This window comes from Geotrypetes seraphini, chromosome 13, assembly GCF_902459505.1.
Source record: "Geotrypetes seraphini chromosome 13, aGeoSer1.1, whole genome shotgun sequence".
NCBI classification, from domain to species: domain Eukaryota; kingdom Metazoa; phylum Chordata; class Amphibia; order Gymnophiona; family Dermophiidae; genus Geotrypetes; species Geotrypetes seraphini.
Genome location: NC_047096.1, coordinates 74556262 through 74577107, shown reverse-complemented (window position 1 = coordinate 74577107; position 20846 = coordinate 74556262). Strand labels below are relative to the sequence as shown.

The 20846-nt window shown below is 44.8% G+C and overlaps 1 protein-coding gene across 1 annotated transcript; it reads right to left on the bottom strand.

Moving 5' to 3' along the window:
- Positions 1-517: 517 nt before the first annotated feature.
- Positions 518-20590, bottom strand: LOC117347686 (peptide YY-like). Its single transcript, XM_033918920.1, has 4 exons — positions 20493-20590; positions 12834-13022; positions 3215-3298; positions 518-1050 (listed from the first exon to the last, which is right to left on the bottom strand). Exons 2-4 carry the CDS (start codon positions 13019-13021, stop codon positions 1026-1028), a joined length of 297 nt encoding a protein of 98 aa, XP_033774811.1. The 5' UTR covers position 13022; positions 20493-20590; the 3' UTR covers positions 518-1025.
- Between the last annotated feature and the right edge of the window lie 256 nt (positions 20591-20846).

Sequence of the window (20846 nt, the reverse complement as noted above, 5' to 3'; positions counted from 1 at the left end):
TGTACTTCTCATGTCATGACAATTCAAACATAATTTATGTTATGTTATGTTTGGAATAATGGTTACATATATGAGGTTCAATAAAAGAATATTTACATGGGGGGTGGGTGGGGGGGGTGGGGGGGTGTCAAAAGATGATGGGCCCCGGGTGCCACATACCCTAGGTACGCCACTGCTTTGGGCGTACAGTGGCACTGAAAAGGCCTAAGTCGTTTTTAGATACATCTAAAATCCGGTTCAAATATCGGCACTTGGACTACTTGTCTTACTGATCGTCCAAGTGCCGATCTAGGATGGTTTTTAGATGTATTTCTGTTTCAGTTATGAGTCCCATAGTGTTCACAAAGTCAATGACAGGGGCTTGGGGTAGGATTTCAGTTTTTTTCCAGGAACTTTCCTGGCTCATACCCTGGGATATGCCTGGGAAGGGGAAAATGGGAGGGTTTCCATCTGTAGGATGATAGAATGAAAGAAACACTTTTGAGAACCATTTCCATTATACTTGCTCTTTATTGTGAAGGTAGGTCAGTAAATTCATCGAAAATATAGCTATGGAATATTAAATAAAAATTAAAGAGGTCCTTGGTTGCACCCATTTGCTCTTGGCATGGAGTGTGCCACACACGCATAGCTTCACAATAACAATGTGAGGGAATTCCCCTCCCTCTGTGGAGCATGTTATCTTCAATCAGTTCTCAACGTGGTCCGGCTGGCCTTGGCTTGAATGCTTGATCCGGTGAGTGGTCATTTCTGTTCATACTTGAGGGTGGGAGGCAGAAAAGCAGAGTATGGCACATAGCCTCAGCACGGCACCCAGGAAAGAACAGCGTAAGCCTGTTTTTATGTGTGCATAGGAGAATGGAGAAGTGCCCAGCCGAGTCCAGGATGGAGAGGGAAGGGATAGAGCGGAGCGTAAGGAGAAGGAGGACACTTTCCACAGAAAGAATTCATTAGGTGTCAATTAAGATACAAATGAGACAAAAATAATTGATGTATTAAAAAGAGGAGGAGTAGAGGAGTCTTGGTCACCACATGTAGGAATCATCGTATCTATGGGGAAAAATATAAAATTATTTCAGTGCTTGCCACATCTTCCTTCTATAGCATTGAAACAAGAGGTCATTAAATAACTATGTGGTATCTTTTTATTGGACTAACTTAGACGCCCTTTTACTAAAGTGTGATACAATCTGGGCTTTATGCACCGAAGAGTCCAGTAAGTGGCGTAGCAAGGATGTGAGGGGCCCCCTTTCACCCTCTTCTCCATCCCTGCCCCCCCAAAGTATGTGCTCCCCTTCCCCCATACCTGTTTAGATTCCCCGTCGCGAGCAGCATCTAACTTGCTGCCCGCGCCAGTGTCGACTCTCCCTCTGACATCACTTCCCAGTCGCGGGACCCAGAAGTAACGTCAGAGGGGGAGCGCCGAGGCCAGCCAGAGCAGCAGGTTGGAGCTGCTGCTCACGCAAGTGATGAGCTAGAGGTAAGGTGGTAGGGAACTGAAGGCGCGCATGTGGCAGGGGAGGAGTTAGGAAGGAGCAGCGGAAAAGCATCCCAGAGCGAAGGTGCTGTCACGGAGAAAATAGCTTTCCTACTGGAATCATCTTCAATCCTGTTTTCCCTTTGAATGAATGTCCGTCTACCCTACTGCATTTATACTACTGTATTTTGTTTGTTAAACCCTCGAGGAAGGTGTTTTTCATCAAAATACGATATCTATGTTGAGTGTCATAGGAGACAATAAACCTTGCTTTTGCACACTGCAGCCAGGAAGAAGAGTAACCTTTTCGACCCTACTGTTGCCTTCTTTGGATGACACTAAGACCACACAGCTTTCTACAGTGGAGAAGGGCTAAAACCTGGAGGATCATCCACACAAGATGCAAGGGAGCTAGGGGCAAACAAACCAAAACTGCAGGCGTGTACACGATGCAGGCAAATTTTATTGTGACAAATAAATTATATCTAAAAACCTTTTTACCAAGCAAGGGACCCAACACGGTCCGTGTTTCGGACAACCTTCATCAGGGGTCCATGGTAAAAAAGAAAAGAAAAAATTGTCACAAAAAAAGCTGGAAAGATAACGTTGTATATTACACCAAAAGTCGCAAACTACTACGATTATCCATAGTAGTTTGCGACTTTTGGTGTAATATACAACGTTATCTTTGCCTGCATCGTGTACACGCCTGCAGTTTTGGTTTGTTTGCTTCTGGTTGTTTTTTTACTGCAGACAAGGTTGGACCCCCTGTTTTCTCTGGTTAGGGAGCTAGGGGCACAATAATTGCACTCCATCCTTTTGTTTTCCCTGCGGTGGCCATGGTGCAGTGCATAGAGAAGTGTCATGGGGGAGTGTTAAACAGGGCACGATTCAGCTTGAGACCTTCCTGCAAGAAGCTCCTTCATGATGTCATATTGAAGTGGAAGCAAAGTTACTTATGTTTATGATTATTAAGGAGTCCTTTTATTAAGGCGCATTAATTGATTTTTAAGGCACCCATAGAATATAATGGATGCCTTAGCATTTAGCGCATTTTTTTTTAGTTCAAATGTTTTATTAATTTTATGAAATAAGTGAACAAAAGATACACAAATGGCAACTAAGACATGATACAATCCAGCTGTACAAACCATGAATAATACACAAAGATTACTAAGCTAGAAGCAATACATTTAGCGTGCAGTAAATCGGTTAGCGCACCTTAATAAAAGGACTCCTAAAAGACTTACTATACCGCAATTACTAAACAAAGATCAAAACGGTTTACAATATTTAATTTTAAAAAAATAAACAGAAAACACAGAAAAAGAACTCCATTTTTTTTTTAATAGAAAAGAAGACAGTCATTCATTCAAGACCATGACATAGTAACATTAGACTAGCCTATTGGATGATGGTTAAAAAAAACAAAGACCCATTGGCCCATCCATTATGGCCAGCTAAGTGTCAGCTGAAGACACTGCTGTGGTTTCACAAATCTTAAAAATCTAATATGAATATTTTTTTAAAACCTGGTACTTCTTATAAATGAGTGTGGTTCATCCGGTCCCCACCCATTTTTTTTTTTTTTTTTTCAAATTATACATAATTCTTGTGTCAATGCATGCCAGCCATTGGAGCAGGTTTCTCCTTCAGTTCACCCTAGAAACTGCTCTCTAAACCCTGTCATCTGTCTTTGAAAGAAGACCAAGTGCTCGAAAAGAGTTCTTCACTCACCGTGGTCTGCTGTTGTGGTCCATGCTTTCTCCATACAGCAGGTCAGATAGAATATGCTCCGCAGGACTGGCTCTCTTCCCGTACCTGCAGAAAAATACAAAGCAGGACAGGAAAATTAAGAATGGAAGAACATAAGAACAGCCTTACTGGGCCAAACCAATGGTCCATCAAGCCCAGTAGCACATCTTCACGGTGGCCAATCCAGGCTACAAGTACCTGGCAAAACCCTAAATAGTAGCAACATTCCATGCTACCGATCCAGGGAAAGCAGTGGCTTCCCCCAACATCTGTCTCAATAACAGACTATGGACTTTTCTCCAGGAAATTGTCCAAAAGTTTCTTAAAACCAGCTATGTTAACCACTCTTAGCACAATCTCTGGCAACATGGTCCACAGTTTAACTATTCTCTGAGTGAAAAAATATTTCTTCCTATTGATTTTAAAAGTACGTCCCTGTAACTTCATTGAGTGTCCCCTAGTGTTTGTAATTTTTGAGGGAGTGAAAAATCAATCCACTTCTACCCATTCTACACCACTCACAATTTTGTAGATTTCACTCATATCTCCCCCCAGCCATCTCTTTTTCCACGCTAAAGAGCCCCATCCTCTTTATGCTTTCCTCATATGAGAAGAGTTCTACCCCCTTGGTTGCTCATTTTTGAACCTTTACTAATTCTGCTATAGCTTTTTTGAGATAAGGCGACCATAATTGAATGCAATACTGAAGGTGAGGTCACACCATGGAGCGATACAGAGGCACTGGTCGCCATACATGAAGAAGGACACGGTACTACTTGAAAGGGTCCAGAGAAGAGCGACTAAAATAGTTAAGGGGCTGGAGGAGTTGCCGTACAGTGAGAGATTGAAGAAACTGGGCCTCTTCTCCCTTGAAAAGAGGAGACTGAGAGGGGACTTGATCGATTCGTTCAAAATACTGAAGGGAATAGACTTAGTAGATAAAGACAGACTGTTCACCCTTTCCAAGGTAGGGAGAACGAGAGGGCACTCTCTAAAGTTGAAAGGGGATAGATTCTGTACAAACCTAAGGAAATTCTTCTTCACCCAGAGAGTGGTGGAAAACTGGAACACTCTTCCGGAATTTGTTATAGGGGAAAACCCACTTCAGGGTTTCAAAACAAAGTTGGACAAGTTCCTGCTAAACTGGAATGTACGCAAGTTGACACTTAATGAAATAAGATAACACTCTTTTCTGCTACAGTGGCAAAATAACGCTCAGAAATTAAGAAGTTGATTGGTTAGGCTGAGAACTTTTCAGCACTCCCTCATATGTAATAAAAGTGAGCCAAGTATAGGACAATCAAGCCATTGTGACATCACTGATGAGATTGGCTCTTTTTGGTGGAATGAGACATTACGACATCAGAATTAGAGAGTTGCGCGGGGACAGAAATCCCACCTGTCCCCGTCAAAGTTCCACCCGTCCCCACCCATCCCCGTGAGGAATCCCTCCATCCCCACCCGTCCCCGCGAGAAACCCCTCCATCCCCACACGTCCCCACGAGGAATCTCTTCCATCTCCGCCCATCCCTATAAACTTCAGAAATAGTTATTTCATTTAATTATGCTACTGAATTAAAGGCTCTGGTAGAAACCCATTTACAAATAAGCAAAGAGACTTTATTAATTTTGAAATATTAATTGGGAAGAATGCATACTTTGTAAACGGGTTTCTACCAGAGCCTCTAATGTTTATAAATTTTTATCAACACAACTAATATATTACTTTATCCTGAAGCAAAAAAAAAAAAAAATATATAATTTTTTTCCTACCTTTGTTGCCTGGTTTCTGCTTTCCTCATGTTCTCATTCAATTCCTTCCATCCACTATCTCTCTTCTCTCTGCGTCTTCCATTTGCTCTGTTACTGTGCCTCTCCCTTTCTCCTCCTTCCAAATTGGCACCCATCTTCTTCCCTCTTGTCCCCCTATAGTCTGGCATCTCTGTCTTCTTCCCTGCCAGCGTCTTCGCCCCGCTCTCTCTTCCCCATTTCCCTTCAGCGTCTTCTCCCCACTCTCTCTTCCCCATTTCCTGTCAGCGTCCTTCTCCCCCCTCTGTCTTCCACATGTGCTTTCAGCGTCCTTCTCCCTCCTCTGTCTTCCCCATGTGCTTTCAGCGTCCTTCTCCCCCATCTTACCCATGTGCTTTCAACTTCCTTCTTCCCCCCCCCCCCACGTCTTCCCCATGTCCTTTTAGCGTCCTTCTCCACCCCTTTGTCTTCACCAGTGCTTTCAGTGTCCTTCTCCCCCCTCAGTTTTACCCATTTCCCTTATTGGAGACTTCAAATGGTCCAAAATACAGCAGCCAGACTAATATATTCTGTCCATAAAAGTGATACTGTTAAATCTCTTTTTCTCAGATTAAACATTGGCTACTAACTGAGGCCAACGTAAAGTTTAAAATATGCACATTGGTATTTGAAATATTGCATGGTAATGTGCCTTTGTAAATGACTGAGTTTATTGAGCTTCTTCGTGGAAATAATTTACACTCGCTTCAAAAGTAATTATTACTGAGTTTCTCAACTGTAAAAAAGATCAAATCTTTTCAAATATTGCCATCACCTTTGCAGAATCAGGTAGCCTCGGTTTGGAATGCATTACCAATTTCCATTAGGTTTCTAAGAAATTATTTTCTTTTAATTTAAAAAAGCACTAAAGACATTTCTATTTAAGAAATAGGTCTTACATAATGTTGAGTGAAACTTTAAATGGATTGATTTTACAATTTTAATATAATTCCTAGATTTTGAACTTAGAAAAGCGAGAAAAACCTATTATGGAGGCAAAATAGCTAAGTCTAATAATCAGAGTAGTACTCTTTTTAAACTCTGGCGTACTCTGCCTAATTCTGACTCAAAGTCAGAGCAATCTTTATCTCCTTCTGCAGATGTCTTAGCTTGTTTTTTTCAATACAAAATTTCTTTCATTAGGCAATCTTTTCCTGCAAGAAATATTGGACATCTCTCCTCTCATTCAAATAATTCTACACTGGAGGTACCAGTTGATCATTACTGGTGTTCTTTTGACCCCGTTTCTGAATACCAAGTATCCAAATTATGTGAAAAGTTAAGAAAGTCTAAATTAGAGAATGACACGGGGAAAAAAATCTATCCCCGTCACTGCCCCATCACCGGACCACTGACCCCTTCACCGCTCCATACCCGCCATCCCCTTCACCACCCTGTCCCCAAACCCGCCGTCCCCTTCACCTCTCCATCCCTGCTGTCCCCTTCACTGCCTCGTCCCCACAGCATCCACTCTTCTCTCTCGCCACCTCATTGCCCTTCAGTGGCCCGAGAATCTCCCTCCCTCCCCCTTACCTTCGGGCATAAATAAACTTAAGGCAGGGAAGGCGTGTGGTCACCGATCGTGTGTGCGGCCCCTTCCCTCCCTCCCTACCTCTAGTCAAATCTATCTCCCTCCCTCTCCCTTACCTTCACGGTGCTTTAGAGAAGAAACTGAAGCCGGCGAAGCATACTTGTGCCGCCCTGCAGTCGCGTGTATGTGGGCGGAAGTTTCTTCTTTGATGCAACCTCCACACCCCCAATGGATCAAGCATCTCTCCTTCTTTTCCTCAGTTCACCGTCTCTCCCCAACCCCCTTTTTCGCATTTGCTATCTTCCCCCCCCCCCATGCTTCCCCTCCTCATGTCCAGCTTTGCTCCTCCTCTTCCTGTAGACTTTACATGGGTTGCTGGAAGCAGTTGCATGAAGACACAGTGTCCTTGGCCAGCCCTGGATCTTTCATCTGTCACATCTTGTGTTCTCTAATTCAATTTCATGTGGGTGGGACATGTTGAAGGTACCCTGTCTTCATGCTGATGTTCCCAGCAATTCATGTAAATTTTTCAGGACTGCAGAAGGGGGGAGAGAGAAAGGAGAGCAATGATGCTGGACCTTCGGGGGAGGGGGGCAGCTGGGCGGAGAGAGACAAAATCATGGGGTAGAGAGAGAAGGAAAGAGATACAGGACCAAGGGAGGGGAAGGGAGCAAAGGTGAGTGGGGGAGAGCAGGCTTAACCATTGAATTAAGTGAGGCACTGGTGATGACGTTATGGGGATTTAGTTCCCTTTATCGCCAGTGCCTGGAGCCAGTGATCACATGATGCAATGGTTAAGCCAGACCTGGTTACTCCTGACTAATGGACAGGAGGGATGCGGAGGAAGGGATATTCCTAAATGCAGGATAATGTTAGCAGATGAAGAGCCTATGACATAGGCGTCGGAACAGGGGAGGCCACAGGGGCCATGGCCTCCCCAAAAACTGATGCCCGCCTTCCCAGGATTTAACTTAAAATGATTGGGCAGCCACCTCCACGCAGCTTCAAGGAGCAGGCCTGCCCTCAGAAGTAAAATGAAGACTTCCGGGGGCAGGCCTTCTTCTTAATGCTGCGCAGCGGCTGCCCGGTCATTTAAAATTGAAGCTGCCGCATGATTTTGCTGAGGGCTAGGGCGGAGCACCTTGGCCTCCCCCCAAACAAGACAGCATTCCGCTACCCCCTGGCCTATGAGATTATATCAAGATAGACTGCAGGGTACATAAAATTCTTCCCAGTTTTGTTAACAGTGGCTCAGAAAAATAACAAAAGTTGATGACCACTGGGATCAATCTTGGCCCCTGGTACCTGATCCTTTTGTCCACTTTCTCTCCCTCCCTCCCTCCTTCAGGACATTTTTGGCCATGCCCCTCAGCATCTGCTTCCTAAGGCTGTGTGCGTGCATGCACACACACACTAATATAAAGAGTAATCCTTATTTTGTGCCACAATGAGCTCAGATTTTGCAGGGCTTTAAAGAAGGAACAGAAAAACCACTTCACTGTTAAATTGGGAGGGGTAATCAAATAAGATCATGCAATTATTACTTAAATGAAATTATTACTTGATGGTTCAGTCATCCACCCTTTGATGGCAAGAAGCTAGAACTGCAACAGATGTGGGCACTTTGCACATTTGATGTAAAACATAGAAACATGATGGCAGATAAGAGGCCAAATGGCCCATCCATTCTGCCCATCCGCAGTAACCGTTATCTCGTTCTCTCTCCGAGAGATCCCAGGTGCCTATCCCAGGCCCTTTTGAATTCAGGCACAGTCTCTGTCTCCACCACCTCTTCCGGGAGACTGTTCCATGTATCTACCACCCTTTTTGTAAAAAAGTATTTCCTTAGATTACTCCGTAGGATTGTTAGAATAACTCAGCAGGACATCAACATGAAGACACAGTTGTTCCATTTCAAGAAAAGCATCGGATGACTAAACAGTTTGTAGTAACGAGATGGCACTCATGAGGGAGAACAGAATGGCCCCTCCCAGAAATAGTGAAGGAATTTTTCAATTTGTTTTCTCTTCATGCTTCTTTACAGCCAATTCCTCGTAATGGAGGCAGGACTTAATGTTGCATTACATTGCTAGAACTTTCTGTTTCATTCTGCAAATGAGCTTCAGAGACCCAGTAGTCAGGCCATGACTGCCCCGTTCCCCAGCCTCTGAGGCTGAAGTGAATGGGTTTGGGATAGACCGATCAGGACTGTAGGGTCATGAAATAGTTAACTGTTGTTTAAAATATTGCTCTGGCCTACTTAGCTGAAAACAGTGTATAATCTATTGACTGCATCTGCCTAAAATGTATGTCCCTACCTTACCACATTGTAAGTTGAATAGATAAGAGTTTGAGCCATGATGTACCCTGCCCTTCTGTACATTTAACTGTAAGAGTTAGATAAGTGTCCTGCTAGTGACCTGCTAGTGTGAGCTTAGAACCAATGAGTGTTAAGAAAAGTAACACGTGAAAAGCTTTTTCTAGAATTCAGTTGTATAGCCAGAAAAATGAATAAATATCTCTGTAACTTCCTGGTTTCGGCACTTCTGAGCCAGCTTGGAGCTCAGGGGTCCAGAATGCATGCTGTGAATAAAACTTGTACTTTCTTCACGCCTCTGACATTGTGTGTCCAAGTGACCTTTCATTTGGCGCCCGAACAGGGACTTGAAGGTCTCTTGACCACTGGTTACTCGATTGGTCACTTGTTTCTGGTCCTACGGCTGATATGTCTGCTTAGCCGGCTGCCTTCCTTTTGGGGGGTTGGCAGACCTCAGGACGTTGGACCGCTTCAACTGACTTATCTAGTCTCAGTTTAAAGTACAAGAATCTGTATCTGTATCTGTATCTGTACCTGGAGTGGCCACTATCTGGTAAGTGGGGATTGATCATCCCTATCCTGTCTCTCGTCTCCTGCCTAGTAAGCCACGTGATCTGTCGCTGAAAAGTTGTGGGAAAGGGATTCTAGGAACTGTTATTTTCTGGTTGAGTAACTGAACTGAAATCTGTTGTGTTTTGTGTGTTTGAGAGTGTCTGAGACGTCCTTGAGGACGAAGCGAGTGTGGACCTGTTAGTACTGCGTTTCCCTAGTCCAGAGATGGGCGGGGCCAGGAATTCAGGGAAGTGTTTTTGTCCTCCATTGCACAATGGGGGGATGTCTGTCTACCTGTGGGGATCCCTTGATATGTTAGCTAATTTTAAAAAAGGAATTTGTCTTTGATTATACTTAACAAATCAACCCTTATTTGTCTGTGCCAGTTAGAATGGCTGATATTTGGTGTGGGCTGGCCCCCTCTGGCTCCCTGGAAGAGGACATAACTCGTCAGGTTTTTATGCATTCGTTTGCTGTCAGTTCCTCTTCCAGTCAGCCAATTTTTGCATTCCAATGGGAAAACCCTTCCACTGGACAAACCTCCTAAGTAACCTGGACCCGTCTACCCCAGGGCTTTAAAATTAGCCCCTCTCTATTCAGCACTGCCCTTGCTTCAGACCTTGCCAAATTCTTCCCTTCATCTGATTCCCAAGTCCTGCAGTATCCCGGGTTCTTTATGACTTCTGTCTGTTCAAATGTATCAGTGAAGTTTAAACTGTCAGTTGTTCACAGCATGAGAGGAGAGTACTTTTCCTTTTGTGCTGATAAGGGCCATGAAGTGTGTAGCACTTCCAATGTGGTTTCTCCTGAAACAGATAAGTGGTTTTGCATTTGAAGTTTTTGGCTATGTTATAAAATGTATATGCATATTCAGAAATGCATATAAACGAAAAATATGATTTCTGGAAATTATATTCCATGCTAAAAAGAAGTTCTTTGTCCAAATTTAGTAGTTATTTGTCTAAATTTAAAAATTCTGAAAAGGACTACATCTGTAATTTGATCTCTTTGATCTTTATGCACTTCTCTCTCTCCTTTGTGAAATTCTGTAGGAAGGGGGAGTAAGTCTCTACTGAGACCCATGTTGATTGTAAAAAAAAATAAAAATGAACAATATTTAAACTTGTGAGTACAGTAAAACTTTGGTTTGGGAGCATAATTTGTTCCAGAAGTATGCTTGTATTCCAGGGCACTAGTGTACAAAAATATACATACTTGTATTGCAAGCCCTTGCTCGTTTGGAACAGTCACTGCATTCCTGCAGCGACATATAGAGAGGAACCATTGGCTCAGTTGTAAAAATGTGATGCTTCTATACTGTATGTACGTGTATTGCAAGACGTTGCTGGTATAGCAAGTTAAAATTTAATCATTGCTTGTCTTATAGAACAGTTGCAAACCAAGTTATTTGCAATCCAAAGTTTTACTGTATATTCCAATCTTTGTTTTGTATTTCTGTATATAAAAATTGTAAGTTTACTTATAACAATGTAATTTTTAGGAATGCTTTTGTATTGAAGTAAATATTTTTGCCAGTCAGCTGATAGTGAAGGGACTGCTGCTTTAGAGAGCGCTTGTGTCAGACTACCCTGCTTAGTGGGTGGATCCAGAACTGCTTTTAGCTTAATTTTATAAGTCAGCTCTTTGGGGTAGGAACCTGATATAGAATAGGGATTGAGAACAATTCTTATGTGTTAGTACACATCTTAAGTTCAATTATTTTGTACCTTCTCTAATCTTTTGTAAACCACATAGCTCTTCACGGTATTGCGGTATATAAACTGTTATTATTATTATTTATCTGAGTCTTTCAGATAGTGGGTCTGCCTTTTAAATTTTCCTGTGGCCATATTTACATTGATTTCAAGTATGCCTTCCTCGTGTCACCTACCTTGGCTTTCAAATCTCCAAGGGTACCAGGTCCCTTCCTACACCGAGGTCTAGGCTGTCTGTAGTCTCCCTGTCCCTGTTCAGGCGCCAAATGAAAGGTCACTTGGACACACAATGTCAGAGGCGTGAAGAAAGTACAAGTTTTATTCACAGCATGCATTCTGGACCCCTGAGCTCCAAGCTGGCTCAGAAGTGCCGAAACCAGGAAGTTACAGAGATATTTATTCATTTTTCTGGCTATACAACTGAATTCTAGAAAAAGCTTTTCACGTGTTACTTTTCTTAACACTCATTGGTTCTAAGCTCACACTAGCAGGTCACTAGCAGGACACTTATCTAACTCTTACAGTTAAATGTACAGAAGGGCAGGGTACATCATGGCTCAAACTCTTATCTATTCAACTTACAATGTGGTAAGGTAGGGACATACATTTTCACTGAGACTTAGGGTGGTTGCCCCAACCTACAGACCTGTTCCCTGACTGCTGCCTCTCAAAATCATGAATGTCTAATTAGGCTAAATCATGAGTTGTTCTGCTCAAGTCATCATCATATTCAAGACAGATGCAATCCAGCCCTATACTTACATGGTGAGTGATGGTGGTGCGCCTTTCCTGCCCTACGTTTCCCCATCTTCAGTGCCGTACCTAGCATGGAGCACTCCCCCTCTAGGCACATCACCCCCACCCCAAGCAGTACAGGGGTGCAGCAAGCAGTTTGAATGCATTGCCACAGGATGTGGTGAGAGTGGTTAATGTAGCTGGTTTAAAAAAAAGGTTTGACCAAGTTCCTGGAGGAAAAGTCCATAAACTGCTGTTGAGACAGACATGGGAGAAGCCACTGCTTGCCCTGGATCAGTGGCACGGAATTCTGCTACTATTTGGGTTTTGCCAGGTACTTGTGACTTGGATTGGCCTCCATAAAGAAGGGATATTAGACTTGATGGACCATTGGTCTGATCCAGTAAAGCTGTTCTTAATGTACAGACACACATCTGTTGGCTCTACCAACAGGAAGTGATATCAGAGGGGGACAGGGGACCAGCAGAGCTGACAGCCATGTGTCTGTACATTGTGTCTCCGTAACTTCTCACTGCATCCCCTTGCTACTGCCCATTTTATGGTGAGTGTCAGGGTGAGGAGTGGCCTAGTGGTAGAGCTGCTGTCTCTGCACCCAATGGGATCAAATCCCAATGCTGCTCCTTGTGACCCTGGGCAAGTTGCTTAATCCTCCATTACCCACCACTTTGAATGTGTATCCACAAAAAGGTGGTATACAAGCCTCTCCCCCCCCCCCCCATCCTTAATCAGACATGCCAAGTTACCCAGTTCCAGGCTGGAGATTTTGGGGAAAGTTCTATCCTAGAGCATTAAGGGACTAGCTGCACTGATTTCAATAGGCAGGATTTGACACTACAAATTCCACACTGTTTTGGGATGTAAGATCGAAACCAGACCTGGCAAAAAATCTGCAGTCTGGAAACTGGGCAGCTTCTTATCTCTGCAGGATAAGTGACCACTTACCTTTGTCTTGTCACTAGGTTAAGGTAATGTCGCAGGGCACTCATATATTTGGCCATTTCTTCGGGGGATGCATTGTTTCCAGGGTTCTCTGGCTGAGGGGGGTAGGCATCCACAAACATCCCCAAACACACCAAGATGCAGAAGAGGAGAGCTATCATAGCAGGCCAGGGTTTCAAAGAGGCAGCCATCCTGGAGAGACAAGAGAATCCTTGGAAGAGAGAGGTTTCTTGTAGTCTCTAAGACCAGTGACAGAATATAGTGCATTTTTCTCATTGTATATCTTGGCTGTGATCTGAGGTGAGGATTCAAAACAGAAAGAGAGCCATCATCTCCAAACAGGACGCAGAGCCTTCCAGAAGAATGACAGCAACCCTGACTGTCCAGCCTCTATACCAAGAATCTTCAAACTTCTAGAAAAGGGCTACAAAGCACATTTAAAATGACCAAGAAAGTAAGAGGGGTCCAAGAGCAGGATGGGGCACCCCCCTCAGTTTCCTAAACTGGGGAGGGATGACCAAGTCTGGCATTTCAACTACTGAAATATTGGAAAAGAGGAGAGACATGAAGCAGGACTCTCAGGGTGTGGCAAAGGGTCAATAATAAAGAGCCCAAGAGCTGGTCTCAATGGGTGACCTTAACAATTGGCTAGGTGGCCCGAGTCAGCTCTGTAGGCAGCTGGGAGGGGTAGTGATATTAAGGGGGGGTGTCGGAAGCCAGTTTCAAACTTGGCTTCTCGCTGATGAGCTTAAAATGATTGGTAAGAGAAGGGAGCAAGGCATTATGGGTAGGATTCTTCCCTGTTCCTCAGAGGCAGCTTTCCCTGCTTGGCTGCTCTGTGCCTGCGAGGTGAGTTCGGTACCGCATCATTGTTGGTTTGTCAGGGATGGATTTACCTTTGTGGGTGAAGATCCTGGGCATTGAGGTGGCTCGGTCGTTGCTTGAGGGGGTGGAGTGGCAGTCACTTCGCGTTTGCAATTGCAGTGGCTCTCCCTCTGCTGGGTATGGGCGGGGAGCTGTCCCAGGGAAGAGGTGGGGGAGCATGGTACCACGTGCCAGTTCCACGGGGACTGCATCAGATGGGTGCTCCACCCGCGAAGCAGTCCTTCTCAGGCCCAGTGCATACTTTCCCATTGCATGGATGCCTAGGGCGCGAGTCAGTGAGATGGATGGAGCGGCATCTGTCTCTTGGGTCGGTGGTGGTGTCAGGATGTCCAGTTGAGTATGTGCCGGTGGCGGCTGCCTTGGTCTGGCCATCCTCAAAGAGGGCCTGACAGAGGGGGTGGTCCTGGGGGAAGGTGAACGGTGTCGCAGTATGGGGTGCTTTGCCAGTGGAGGGCCACTGTGTATAGGGTCCACACTGTGTGCACCAATGAAAATCAGGACAGACTTCAGACAGGGAGGACCATGGAGGTAGTCAGAGAAGTGCTCCTGCTGCTCCTCAGGGGTGCCTAGCCCATGTGGTTCCTGCATGTTGCTTTCATTTTGGGCTGTTGGGGCAGTTGGGTCAGGTAGGTGTCTGACTGGAGCCTCTACTGGCCTCTAAGCAGGTCTGTGGCTTTGGTTTGGCACCTGGTCTGTAGGGTACAGATAGGGCTTTGCTGGCTGGGACATTGTGGCAGGTGCGGGTTTGGTCTGGGGAAGAGCCAAGCTTTGTGCATCTCAGCAAGGACTCCTTGGTAACAGTGGGTCATAGCTGATTACCGCTGTTTACGATTCCTAGCAGTCTTGGTTTTTCCCAGCTGGTCCTGCTGCGGGTTTTTAAGGGGTGTGTAGGGATGGTGGGCTTGGTGGTATCCCAGGGGGTCTTGAGCATTGATTGCTGCATGGGGCCACTATGGTGGTAGAGTTTGGGTGCTCCGGGAAAGGGATTAGCTCTCTGCAGGCTTGTGCTGTCTTGATTTCTAAGGAGCACATTGAATAATCTAATAATAATTTTTATTTTAAAAAAAAGGGGGGGGGGGTGATTTGTATCTCTCTAAGGGAGGCAGGGGAGTATCTTAAGAAAGATGAGAGGAGTGATTCAGATGCTACACAGGGCTGCCAAGCCCTTTTGGCTCATTCTTGTGGTGTCCATTTTCCAGCTGCCATGACAAGAGGGCCTGGTTGGGTCTATTCTAGGCCTCCGCCTGGTTGGGAGATCCCTGGTGGCAGTCTGAGGCCTGGAGGGCATGTGGTGTGCTGGGTATGGATAGTGCTCAGTTGTGGTGGTGGCTGGGCTGAGGGTAGTCAGCTCAGGGTGGGGTTCGAGGGGTTTCAGCCTGTGTGGAGCAACTGGGGGTTGCTGAAGGGAGATTTGTGCTTGTTGCTGCAATTTGTTCTGCTTTCTCTTTTCAGGTCGGAGCCTGCGGAGATAGGTATCCTGCTGGGGTCGGGAGATGTTCCTGCAGGAGAGTTTTGAGCCAGCTGGTGTCAGTGACATGGACAGGAATGAGATGTGGCGACAGTGGTAGCTGCGGATGACGCCACTTTACCTCCAGTGCTGGGTCTGGAGGGAATGGAGTAGCTGCTGCCATGGTGCCACTGATTTAGTAGCATACCCTTGCCAACAGGTCACAAAACAGCGGGTTGTTCTGCGATGGTGAATGTGGCATGGTTGGTAGCCGGCCTGGATGGGTTGCGGTTTCTCTGGGACAGGACTGGGTGGTTCTGTGGTTTCTTCTGGGCGGGACCGGGTGGTTCTGCGAGCAATGTGTTGGCAGGCCCAGGTCAGTTTTGCAGGCACTCAGTGGGCAGGGCTGGGTAGTTTTGAGCGCCAGTATGGGGAGAAAGACAAAGAGAATGTCTTTTTCCTACACTGCAGCTGTATTAGTAAGAAAGGGTATATTTATATAGTATGGGACTCATTTTCAAAAAAGATAGACATCTAAAGGACAGCATAAACCAGCACTTGGACATCGTACTAGTCAAAACGTCCATGTGGGCGTTCTCAAAACAGACTTTCTAGATGTCTTTCTGGTTGTTTTGTCTCCAGTGCCTTAAAGTCTTACGGATGTGTTTTTTGGGTGGGATTAGGGTGGGAAATCAAACCTTAAAAAAACACAAAAGGCCAGGGCTTCTTCTGGATGTTTGAAGCTAGACCTGTTTTAGAAGCGTTTAAATGCTAAAATAAAAGATGTCCAAACTGACCAGAAGACCACTGGAGGGATTAAGGCATGATCCCAACCCCTTACTCCCCCAGTGGTAACCTACCCCTCCCACCACCCAAAGATGTAAAACCCCCCCAGTACTTTCCAGCCTGTATGGATCACATATATGGGCAGAACAGAGGGGCACTCTAAGGGTTAATGCAATAAATGTCACATTAAAAGTCCCAGGTACAGAGATGTCACTATAACTTGCTTATATTGTATGGTGAGCTTTCTAAAACCTACTGTACCTACATAAAGATGACACCTGCAGGCATAAGAGCTATGTTGTGGTGTACAGGTGAGTACAGTAGGTTTTGGAGGGCTATACCTGGGACTCTTAATATGACATTCACTGCAGTAACCCTTAGAGTGCTTCTCTGCTGCACTGAGGAATGCTCAACTGTCTGTGACAGTTTGCTAAGAACGCCGGTTGCTTAGCCATCAGAAAAATTTGCTTTTGTGCATTTTTCAGGTGGATATCTGTATATTTGAGAATGGGCAAAAAAAACGATAGACCTACTAAGGGCCCAAAAATCTAGATCATTTATTTTCAAACCAAAAAGACAGACGTCTTACAGTTTTGAAGATGAACATTTTCTCTACTGGATTTCTGATGTCTTTCCCAAAACGTCCCAACTCAGACTAAGATGTTACTAAATTTTTAACGTGAAAAAAAGAGGGCAGGTGGCTTGCGCCGATGCAACTCGATGACTTGGCACACATGCATGCAACGTCCTCGTGTCACCTCCGCACATGCTCAGAGGCACCCCAGACGCGGCTCTGAGCTCAGGCTTTCCAAAACCCAGACATCCTGAAGGGGTTTTGGAAATCCAGCCAGGCACCCAGACAGTGCTCTCAAAAGAGGACATGTCCAGAATTTCTTGGACATCTGATAACCCTAAGTATAAGTACACATGTTAAGTAGGGTATGTTTACATATGTTACATACAACAGCACCGTTGTGGGTATGGTGTAGTATAAACCTCCCCTACGTATCCTCTATATCAAAAGTGCTTATATGCTGGATTTTCCAGGCCCTCAGAGGTGCCACCAGAAGCTCAATATACTTTCATAGCAACTGGCTTTATGCCCCCAATCGTCATCGGGACACTGGTATATTTTATATAAGATGTACTATGCTTATCTTAATAAATTTTTATATTTTCAATAAATAATTTTAAATAGTTATAAATATAGTGCTTAACTTAACGTGGGTGGTTTAGCCAAGAGGGACAGAGTACGCCAACATGTTTCACCCTGTTCAGGTTTCCTCAGGGCACAATCCCTCAGACTGTAATACTCTTCACGACGTGGCCACCCGAATTCCAAAACCCGAAATGGGTGGCCACGTCGTGAAGAGGGTGAAACCTGAACAGGGTGAAACATGTTGGCGTACTCTGTCCCTCTTGGCTAAACCACCCACGTTAAGTTAAGCACTATATTTATAACTATTTAAAATTATTTATTGAAAATATAAAAATTTATTAAGATAAGCATAGTACATCTTATATAAAATATACCAATGTCCCGATGACGATTGGGGGCATAAAGCCAGTTGCTATGAAAGTATATTGAGCTTCTGGTGGCACCTCTGAGGGCCTGGAAAATCCAGCCTATAAGCACTTTTGATATAGAGGATACGTAGGGGAGGTTTATACTACACCATACCCACAATGGTGTTGCAGTATATGGTCTTCTATAAAACACTTTCACATTTAAGCCTCATACACGAATACATATGTTACATATGCATTCTGTTAGAGCTAGGTGTGTATTTGAGGAGAGGTTTTGAATAGGGAGTGTCTGTCTATCCATGACAAGTGGATAGGATTGTATTTGTGCATGTCTAAATGTGTTTGTTGGTGCCTGTGCGTACCTGTGTCCGTATATGCCTGGGTTCTGTGTGTTGGTACTTTTCTCTTTATAGTGAGAGTGTGGGTGGCAGTGTGGTGTGTTTCTGAGCATGCCTCTGTGTTGATGCTCTCAATATAAGAAACACAAGAATAGCCATACTGGGTCAGAGCAATGATCCATCTTGCCCTGTTTCCTGTTTCCAACAGAGGCCAATCCAGTCACAAGGGCCTGACAGAATCCCAAATAGTAGCAACATTCTAGAATCCCAAAGAGTCACAAGATCCCGGAATCTCAAAATAACAACATTCCATGCTACCAATCCCAGGGCAAGCAGTGGCTCCCCCATGTCTGTCTCAATAGCAAACTATGGACTTTTCCTCCAGGAATTTGTCCAAACCTTTTTTTTTTATACCCAGCCACACTAACTGCTGTTACCACATCCTCTGGCAAGGAGTTCCAGAGCTTCTCTATTCTTTGAGTGAAACAAATGTTTCCTCCTCTTCGTTTTAAAGGCATTTCCGTGTAACTTCATTGAGTGTGCCCTAGTCTTTGTACTGTGTCGAAGTGAGGCTGATACATGTAAATATGTGTGTTTCTGCCCAGCAATGCCTGCCCCGTGCCACCCAGGAAAATGAAAGTGCTTGTCTCCTTTAGACTGGGCAGGTTGGCAGGAGTTGCCCCTTCTACATGATTTTTTAGACATTTGGAGCTAGATCTGTTTTAAAAGCATCTAAATGCTTAAAAGATGCCCAAACTGACCAGATAACCACTGGAGGGATTAAGGCATAACCCCCCTCCCCCCCCCCCCACACACACACACACTTACTCCCCCAGTGATAACCTACCCCTCCCACCACCCAGAGATGGTAAGCCCTCCTCAATTCTACTTTCCTATAATTATTGTAGTTCTACCCCAGTCCCTTTTGTATCATTCCTTGTCTGATTCTGTCTAGATTTTAAGCTGTAATATAATGACTATGTTCTTATTATGTACATCGCTTAGAAGTTTGATAGGCGACAGTATCACATTTTAAATAAGGCAAAAAAGAACCAACAAAAACTGCAGAGGATGTGGTAAGAGCGGATAGAGTAGCTGGTTTTAAGAAAGGTTTGGACAAATTCCTGGAGGAAAAGTCCATAGTCTATTATTGAGAAAGACAAGGGGGAAGCCACTGCTTGCCCTGGATCGGTAGCATGGAATATTGCTACACCTTGGGTTTTGGCCAGGTACTGGTGACCTGGATTGGCCACCATGAGAACGGGCTACTGGGCTTCATGGACCATTGGTCTGACCCAGTAAGGTTATTCTTACGCAGTGAAGATGCAAAGCAAAAAACCAAACCAAAACTGCAGAAAAATGTACAAGGTGCAGGAATTTATTCAATAAAAGTCATAAAAACATATGTAACATAAATAGACCAATTATATCCAACGACAGGTCCTTGTTCTTGGGTGCACTGGAACCGACACGGCCCGTGTTTCGAAAAGCACTTTTTCCTCAGGGGTCACTGATGCTTGGTACGTAGAGTTTCAAAAAAAACCGGATTGGATGAAAACAAACAAAATCTCAACTGGAACAGTCGTGAAAAACTGTCAAAAGCGCTGCACTGAGAAACACTAGCGGCCTCTTTTACAAAGCCACCCCAGTGACTATGCGCTGCGCTAATGGCCCCGAAGCTTATAGAGATTTAAAGGGCTTCGGCTGATGCTGTGCGGCTTTGTAAAAGAGGCCGTAAGTGCTGGATGTTTCTCAGTGCAGCACTTTTGACAGGAGTTTTTCACGACTGTTCCAGTTGAGATTTTGTTTGTTTTCATCCAATCCGGGTTTTGTTTTGTTTTTTTGAAACTCTACATACCAAGCATCAGTGACCCCTGAGGAAAAAGTGCTTTTCGAAACACAGGCCGTGTCGGTTCCAGTACACCCGAGAACAAGGACCTGTCGCTGGATACAATTGGTCTATTTATGTTACATATGTTTTTATGACTTTTATTGAATAAATTCCTGCGTCTTGTACATTTTTCTGCAGTTTCACATTTGAAATAAATCTGAAACCTGATAAACCTTACACTTCTTGAGGCTTTAAATCACCATTTTCCCCACTTGTCTGTAAATCTAGGAAAGCCTTGACACCTTGGTGTCTTGAGATTGACTGCACCTTTGCTTGGTAAAGGGCTGAGAGGGAGCCGGTTAGGATCACGATTAAAGCGCCGTCTGTACAGACAACGCGCTTTAACTTGGTAAGAAGAGCGCAAAAACGAAGACGCAACGCGATTTCCCTACAAGGTAAACGGAGACGTCCAGTGATGGATGCTACAGAGAGAAGACAATCGTATCTGCGCATATGTAACCAGCTTTTGATTGTAATTACAGAAACGCGGTATATCAGATTCCATCCCGTACCCCTGTCTCGGAGACGGACGCAGGGGGGGGGGGGGGTCACAGTTTCGGCGATCGAAGTTCAAGAAACTATTGTCTCATCTCTGGGCTCCGCAGAAAGAAAGAAGCCTTTACTACAGCAGGCTCAAAAAACCCCAACAACTTAAGGAAAGAAATTGCACGTCTTCAGCATCCAGAGACCGTCTAAGGCAAGGGCTGAAAAAGAGACATCGCCTAACCCGTCCCCCCGGAGAGAATGTGCCGGCTGTGCCTACCCCCGAGAGCTGAGTTCCTACTTACTGCAAGCGGGATCGCTACTCTTCCGACTGTTCTGCTTGCTTTCTTGCTTCTTGTGCTGGTTGCCCGCACCGGTGTATCTGCTCTCTGCCCACTTGGGGTTTATATCTCTGCTGGCTCGGGGAATTAAGAGGGATGGGGGCGGCTGGGAGATGGAAGAAGCGCCTCCCCCTTGTTTTGTTTTCCTCTTCCCAATTACAACTGACTTACTTGCTGATCAATGAATGTATATGTTACCAACCTCACCTCCCCCCCCAAACACATTCCTTCCCAGATATCAAAGGGAAGATGAGAGGGATCCATGCAAGAGGGATCAGCAAAAGGGGCTAAAAGATTTCTCCCGTGTTCTTTGTTGGG